General features: G+C 39.8%; 1 protein-coding gene across 2 annotated transcripts; it reads right to left on the bottom strand.

Moving 5' to 3' along the window:
• Nucleotides 1-511: 511 nt before the first annotated feature.
• On the bottom strand, nucleotides 512-7977 carry LOC107585704 (sphingosine 1-phosphate receptor 3-like). Of its 2 annotated transcripts, none has more exons than XM_016272838.1 (2): nucleotides 7915-7977; nucleotides 512-1819 (listed from the first exon to the last, which is right to left on the bottom strand). In XM_016272838.1, exon 2 carries the CDS (start codon nucleotides 1684-1686, stop codon nucleotides 622-624), a length of 1065 nt encoding a protein of 354 aa, XP_016128324.1. In that variant the 5' UTR covers nucleotides 1687-1819; nucleotides 7915-7977; the 3' UTR covers nucleotides 512-621. The 2 variants fall into 2 exon arrangements, with proteins under 2 accessions (XP_016128324.1, XP_016128323.1); XM_016272837.1 differs by lacking the exon at nucleotides 7915-7977 and adding an exon at nucleotides 2953-3104.
• Between the last annotated feature and the right edge of the window lie 323 nt (nucleotides 7978-8300).

Below are 8300 nucleotides of genomic sequence, written 5' to 3'. Positions count from 1 at the left end.
TGTTATTTTAGTTTTTTTTTATACTTTGAATCTTTTATTTTTATATATTTGCTGTTTTAGTTTTGTTTATATATATATAAATATAATTTTTTTTCTATTAATTTTCATTTCAGTTTTAGTTATTTTAGTACATCAAGTTTAACTAAATTAAAATGAGAAACGTTGCCTTGCCAACTAATTGAAATAAAACCACATTTCTATATATTATTTTATTTCAGATAATGGTTATTTTATTTCAAATAACAAAAATGTTATGTTTTTAATTGTTTTAATTTTAGCTTTAGTTAACTTTAACAACCCTGATTCAAAGAGAAAATGATTTTTTCTGACCCCATAGACAGATATTTTTTCTTGTATTAACCAAAAACGTAGTTAGATTTTCATACATTTTTCAGAAAACATGAATTCTTATCTTTTTTTCTGTTTCAGTTTTGAGTTAAGAATGTTTATATATTTGCACTGAAAAATGGCAAAAATACTGAGTAAGAAACATTTTTTGCAGATTTGTTGGGATCTCGGGACGTTTTTTCCACTGTTCAATATGCACTTAACATGTGCTGATGCTTTATTGTGCACTTAAAAAAGTTCTGTAGCATGCACTAATGCAGTAGTGTGTGCATTTCAGCAAACACACTGAGTGCTTCGGCTTGTGTTAGTCTGATTCTGTGCATTGGCGTCTGGGTTTTCCTGTTCGGCCGCCTGAGGGCAGTTGGAGCTGGATTTGCTCCGGCTGGGGTCCGTGTTCTGCTTGCACCCCGTCGCACCGTTCAGCAGACACCCGCACACGAGCCTGTAAAACGCCCGGCGCATCTCCCTGCTGGCCAGCGTGTAGATGACGGGGTTCATGGCGGAATTCAAGACGGCCAGCGCCACGAACCAATCGGCTTTGAGCAGAACCGGGCACTTTTTGTTCCCGCAGGCCACGTCGACGAGCAGCAGCGCGAAGATGGGCGTCCAGCAGGCGATGAAGACGCCCACCACGATGCTGACGGTGCGCAGGAGGGCCATGGAGCGCTCGCAGTTGCTGTGCTTGGTGACTTTGCGGCTGCTGCTCTTCACCAGGGCGTAAATGCGGGCGTAGAGGACGGAGATGGCCAGCAGGAGCGAGATGAAGATGGTGATGCAGAACGCGACGTAGCTCTTGCTGTAAAGCGGTAAGATGGTGGAGCACTGAGGAAGATCTTCTAAACAGTTCCAGCCTAAAACAGGCAGTGCTCCCAGAGTGATCGCGATCAGCCAGCACGTTCCTATGAGCAGAAACACCCGGTAGTTTTTGCTTGCGTCATAAGGCCTCATTTTGATCATAGTAAGGTGGCGTTCAATCGCAATCGCAAGTAAGCTGAAAATAGAAGCACCTAATGCTACAAACACACTCCCTTCTCGAACAAACCACTCGGCTGGAGACAAGTGTAGCGTCCACTGTCCTGACATCAGCAGGTTGACTATATAAGTCACGGCGGCTAACAAGTCGCACAGAGCCAGGTTGGCGATAAAAAAGTACATCCGTTTATGGAATTTGTGGTTTTGCCAGATGGCCACCAGCACTATTAGGTTCTCCAAGACGATGAGGCTGCAAACGACCAAAAACACCGCCGTTCTGGGGTCCAACGGGGCGCCTTCGGTGTCATTGCGGATGCTTAGTTTCCCAGTGTAGTTGTAATGCAGGGAAATGTGCTGGTTGATCATTGCGGGAGGATTTGGACTGGATCGCACCGGTAAGACGGGTCACGGATGGGTGTTGGCGAGCGGGTCGATGCTTTCTTCTGGGTTTACCTGTCAATCATCACCCTTTACTGTCATGTCGGTGACACACATCTGCCTGTGGAGTCAACCAGATGTGCTTTAAAGACAGCTACTATAATGACACCATGATCCAGTCAGATCTGGATTTGGTTTCACTCAAATATGTTTCATGTATACTTGACTTTAACACAGCTGGAACATCTGAAATACTTTTCCAATATGCATAAAGTAAGATCACTATCTCGAACAAATTAGCCTTGTAGTTGTACAAAACATACAGTGCCTCTAGATATATATATACACGCCACTTCAAGGTACTGTACAATACTGTTCAAAATTTGGGGTCTGTATTTTTCACGTTTTTGAAAGAAGTCTCGTTTGTTTGATTAAAAGTACTGTAAAAATTGTGAAATATTTTTACAATTTAAAATATCTGTTTTCCATTTGAATATATTTCAAAATCTAATTTATTTCTGTGATGCACAGCTGTATTTTCAGCATCATTCCTCCAGTCTTCAGTGTCACATGATCTTCAGAAATCAGTCTAATATGCTGATCTGCTGCTCGAGAAACTATTATTATCAATGTTGAAAAGAGTAGAAGCGAAGTCTTTGATGAATAGAAAGTTCAAAAGAACAGCATTTATATGAAATATACGTAAATCTTTTTTTTAAACATTATGAATGTCTTTACTGTTACTTTTGACTAATTTAATGCATCCTTGCTGGATACTTTCTTTCAAAAATTAATCTTACTGACCCCAAACTTTTGCAAGGTATCCTATTTCAAAGGAAAACATGGTACTACTCTCTTAGAAGCAGTTGCTTCTTATAACATATAGCTGGTTTAAATGGGTCATTAGCTGTTAATATAAAGCATAATAGCTGGTTAATGGTTGCTGGTTGACCACCCACCATGTCCACCTTAACCAGCTATTATGCTTTATATTAACACATTAAACACCATCTGAATTTTCAACAGCCTACTCTTTGTTAGAGTAATGTAACATGCATTGCATGCAACCTTTACTGAACTATGATCTAGAATAATTCGATGCACAAAACTTACTTAGTTTGCATTGAACTTGCTGTGGTGCGCATGATTGCAGATTGAATGACAGTCATTTAAAAACCAGCACAACAAAATATAGTTTCCATAAAAGTTAGTATCGCATAGAAAATGTGTTTAAATATCTGACACACCACTCACCATCAGGTATCACGAACCGCAGAGTTTCTTCACGGAGACCCATTCGTGTCGAGTTTTGTTGAAATAGGAACTGTTATATTTCCATCTTTAATGTGCAGAAGTTCAGACCTCAGGAAAGTAATCTGTCTGCGCGCAATGGAAGAAGTCCTTTCTCACAGAGTCCAGCCCACCGCACACCTCCCACCGTCTGGAGGAGCCTGCCCTTCTGATTGATTATATTCAATATTCTATATTTTGCATTATTATGGCTTATTTAGCGGCCTGTTATTTCACAGCTAAAGAAGCGAATAGTTGTGAACATGTTTAAAATGATGCACACATTTTTTTAAAAAGTGTTTATACTTTCAACTGTAGTTTTAACAGTTGCTCTATTTGTTGTTAGATTGACAAAAATTATATATATATATATAAAAAGAAGGAAAAAAGTAACATTTGGACTCAAAATGAATGAGCCAATCAAATCAAAGAAGGCGGGGCTTCACTATTCCAGCGCGAATTTCAACCAGGCGCTTCCGTTTTTAACGGTTGAGGATTGTGAGGTAAGTCGCTCAATATTTCCCTTTTAACAACTGTTTTACGATAGAAATATTAAACGACCCACATTATTATCCTGTGATGCAAACATCTCGACTTTTTTAGTCAAATTTCACTGGTTTGAATTGAAAATATAGGATGAACCATTTAATTCATGTATTTCATAATGTGACATTTAACCGTTTTTTTCAGCATATTATACACGCATTCAGTCTTATTCGTAATTTAAATAAAAAATATTATTTGCAAATAATTTAAATATATTACGAAAAATCACGTTTTTGTAGGCTACTCTTCTTTATTCCCCTAAATCCATATAAATACTTTATTTTAAACAAAATTTTAAATTGGTCTAATCAGTGTTCATGGTTATGGCCTTGGTTTATCTGTTTTAAACTTTGGAAAAGTATGATATGTGCATTTTTATTTCGTTTTTTTAAAGTAAGTTTTGTAAGACTATTACTGTAAATAGGCCTACGGGTTTTAATTCAAGTTGACATACTGAGGGATGAGATTACATTATTTTCTGTGGTAATCAACAAGATTGGATCAACAAAACTCCAAATGGGGCTTAAGTTGTGTATGGAATATTATTTTGAGACCATTCTGGCAATATGGAATGGCATTTCTTTACCTTTGGTTAAAATATAGTTATGTTTCAAATAACTTTGAAAATGAGCCAAAGCAACAAGCTTTCTTGGATCACTAAAGTCAGATTTAAGGACCGGAACTAAGTGTTTCATACAAGAAAAAGCTAGTCCAGTTAGAAAAGCTCTCATGACTGAGGTATGCTAGACTTGATGAGAAACAAATAAAACATTTTTTAAAAAAAACAGCAAACTCTACAGTGCATAACCAGATTTTCCATCTTATCACAGAAGCGTCAGATTTAAACTGGAGCTCACTGCGCTTAGCCAGCAGATTTCAGAGGTGAGTAATGGAACCGCGGAGAGGGAAACATCCCAGAAAAGAGAGAGAGGGAGACGTTGCCGTGACCAGAGCAATAAACATACAGTGCGCTGACATTCAAATGAAGACGTTTGGTTCAGTGCTGCGGTGAAGGCCTGGTGGCTGCTGACGTGTGTGTGTTGCTCTGAATGTGTGTGTTTAGCATTTATACACGCCAGAACGAGTGAAAGTTGAATGCTCTGCTGTTCTTCTTGTTGTTTTCACCGATCCTGGATCAGATGACTATTATGTTTCTGTATTAGGCCTAATTTATTTAACAATACAACAATCAGTTCAATCAGAGATTCAACGAGGTGTTGGAAACATTCCTCAGAGATTTTGGTCCATATTGACATGATGGCGTCACGCAGTTGCTGCAGATTTGTCAGCTGCACATCCATGATGCGAATCTCCCGTTCCACCACATCCCAAAGGTGCTCCAGTGGAGTGAGTTCTGGTGACTGTGGAGGCCGTTTGAGTAAAGTGAACTCATTGTCATGTTCAAGAAACCAGTCTGAGATGATTTGAGCTTTGTGGTGCATTATCCTGCTGGAAGTAGCCATCAGAAGATGGGTACACTGTAGTCATAAAGGGATGGACATGGTCAGCAACAATACTCAGGTAGGCTGTGGCGTTTAAACGATGCTCAATTGGTACCAAGGGGCCCAAAGTGTGCCAAGAAAATATCCCCCACAGCATTACACCACCACTACCAGCCTGAACCGTTGAGACAAGGCAGGATGGATCCATGCTTTCATGTTCTTTACGCCAAATTCTGATCCTACCATCTGAATGTTGCAGCAGAAATCGAGACTCATCAGACCAGACAATGTTTTTCCAATCTTCTATTGTTCAATTTTGGTGAGCCTGTGCGAATTGTAGCCCCCGTTTCGGCACCCGGTGTGGTCTTCTGCTGCTGTAGCCCATCTGCTTCAGGGTTCGACGTGTTGTGCGTTCAGAGATGGTATTCTGCATACCTTGGTTGTAACGAGTGGTTATTTGAGTTACTGTTGCCTTTCTATTTTCTCTAACCAGTCTGCCCATTCTCCTCTGACCTCTGACATCAACAAGGCATTTTCGTCCTCACTGGATATTTTCTCTTTTTTGGACCATTCTCTGTAAACCCTAGAGATGGTTGTGTGTGAAAATCCCAGTAGATCAGCAGTTTTTATTCCCCTAAATCCATATAAATACTTTATTTTAAACAAAATTTTAAATTGGTCTAATCAGTGTTCATGGTTATGGCCTTGGTTTATCTGTTTTAAACTTTGGAAAAGTATGATATGTGCATTTTTATTTCGTTTTTTTAAAGTAAGTTTTGTAAGACTATTACTGTAAATAGGCCTACGGGTTTTAATTCAAGTTGACATACTGAGGGATGAGATTACATTATTTTCTGTGGTAATCAACAAGATTGGATCAACAAAACTCCAAATGGGGCTTAAGTTGTGTATGGAATATTATTTTGAGACCATTCTGGCAATATGGAATGGCATTTCTTTACCTTTGGTTAAAATATAGTTATGTTTCAAATAACTTTGAAAATGAGCCAAAGCAACAAGCTTTCTTGGATCACTAAAGTCAGATTTAAGGACCGGAACTAAGTGTTTCATACAAGAAAAAGCTAGTCCAGTTAGAAAAGCTCTCATGACTGAGGTATGCTAGACTTGATGAGAAACAAATAAAACATTTTTTTTTTAAAAACAGCAAACTCTACAGTGCATAACCAGATTTTCCATCTTATCACAGAAGCGTCAGATTTAAACTGGAGCTCACTGCGCTTAGCCAGCAGACTTAGCCAGCAGAATACAGAGGTGAGTAATGGAACCGCGGAGAGGGAAACATCCCAGAAAAGAGAGAGAGGGAGACGTTGCCGTGACCAGAGCAATAAACATACAGTGCGCTGACATTCAAATGAAGACGTTTGGTTCAGTGCTGCGGTGAAGGCCTGGTGGCTGCTGACGTGTGTGTGTTGCTCTGAATGTGTGTGTTTAGCATTTATACACGCCAGAACGAGTGAAAGTTGAATGCTCTGCTGTTCTTCTTGTTGTTTTCACCGATCCTGGATCAGATGACTATTATGTTTCTGTATTAGGCCTAATTTATTTAACAATACAACAATCAGTTCAATCAGAGATTCAACGAGGTGTTGGAAACATTCCTCAGAGATTTTGGTCCATATTGACATGATGGCGTCACGCAGTTGCTGCAGATTTGTCAGCTGCACATCCATGATGCGAATCTCCCGTTCCACCACATCCCAAAGGTGCTCCAGTGGAGTGAGTTCTGGTGACTGTGGAGGCCGTTTGAGTAAAGTGAACTCATTGTCATGTTCAAGAAACCAGTCTGAGATGATTTGAGCTTTGTGGTGCATTATCCTGCTGGAAGTAGCCATCAGAAGATGGGTACACTGTAGTCATAAAGGGATGGACATGGTCAGCAACAATACTCAGGTAGGCTGTGGCGTTTAAACGATGCTCAATTGGTACCAAGGGGCCCAAAGTGTGCCAAGAAAATATCCCCCACAGCATTACACCACCACTACCAGCCTGAACCGTTGAGACAAGGCAGGATGGATCCATGCTTTCATGTTCTTTACGCCAAATTCTGATCCTACCATCTGAATGTTGCAGCAGAAATCGAGACTCATCAGACCAGACAATGTTTTTCCAATCTTCTATTGTTCAATTTTGGTGAGCCTGTGCGAATTGTAGCCCCCGTTTCGGCACCCGGTGTGGTCTTCTGCTGCTGTAGCCCATCTGCTTCAGGGCTCGACATGTTGTGCGTTCAGAGATGCTATTCTGCATACCTTGGTTGTAAACGAGTGGTTATTTGAGTTACTGTTGCCTTTCTATCATCTCTAACCAGTCTGCCCATTCTCCTCTGACCTCTGACATCAACAAGGCATTTTCGTCCTCACTGGATATTTTCTCTTTTTTGGACCATTCTCTGTAAACCCTAGAGATGGTTGTGTGTGAAAATCCCAGTAGATCAGCAGTTTTTTAAAATACTCAGACCACGTTCAAAGTCACTTAAATCCCCTTTCTTCCCCATTCTGATGCTCGGTTTGAACTTCAGCAAGTCGTCTTCACCACATCTAGATGCCTAAATGCATTGAGTTGCTGCCATGTGATTGGCTGATTAGCAATTTGTGTTACCAAGCAATTGAACAGGTGTACCTAATAAAGTGGCCTGTGAGTGTATATATATATATCAGTATTTAAATTTAATAAATATTTTGTATTTTTATTTCAAATTAATATATTTGATAATGCAATATAAATAATATATTGAATTAAAATAATTAGAATTGTCCGTTTTATGTTATGGGGTGAGGTGATTTTCTTGAGATTAAGAGTTTGTGTTCATGCTGTCACTCCGTTTGCCCAAATGTTAAACATATTTCTAAACGTAAGTTAGGGAGGAGCGAGCCCATCTAATCTTTCAGTCAGCAGCCAGAGAATATAAGCAGCTGCTTACCTCTCTTCAGTCTCAGCTGTTCCAGCATCCCTCCACCTCCCCAAATCTCCACATTTATCTTAGGTACCTTGCCCTTTGTATTAAGTCTCTCTGGGGGTATATCAGAGCTTGAGCCTCTCATCAGAGGACAGCAACCCAAATAAGTTTAAACCTAATTTCCTAAAGATTATATGGGCAAACAAGCTCGTTAAACAATTTAGGGGAAAATAGACTGATTTCAGAGCTATCGTGAATCAGACTGGGTTAATGGCCAAAGAAACAATCTCTCATTACAGCCTCAGAGCTAAACACACACACAGACACACTGGTGTTTATACCGCTGTTTGCGCATTTCCCACCTATTTGTACAGAAATCCTCATCATGGATTTTAATTTACTGCTGCCAG

Source organism: Sinocyclocheilus grahami, unplaced genomic scaffold (assembly GCF_001515645.1).
Source record: "Sinocyclocheilus grahami isolate Dianchi unplaced genomic scaffold, SAMN03320097.WGS_v1.1 scaffold73.1, whole genome shotgun sequence".
NCBI lineage: Eukaryota > Metazoa > Chordata > Actinopteri > Cypriniformes > Cyprinidae > Sinocyclocheilus > Sinocyclocheilus grahami.
Note: the sequence above shows the minus strand (reverse complement) of the source record. Positions and strands in the feature narration are given on the sequence as shown.

Coding starts and splice junctions, on each gene's coding strand:
- LOC107585704 (XM_016272838.1), bottom strand. CDS start 1,686: ATGATCAACCAGCACATTTCCCTGCATTACAACTACACTGGGAAACTA.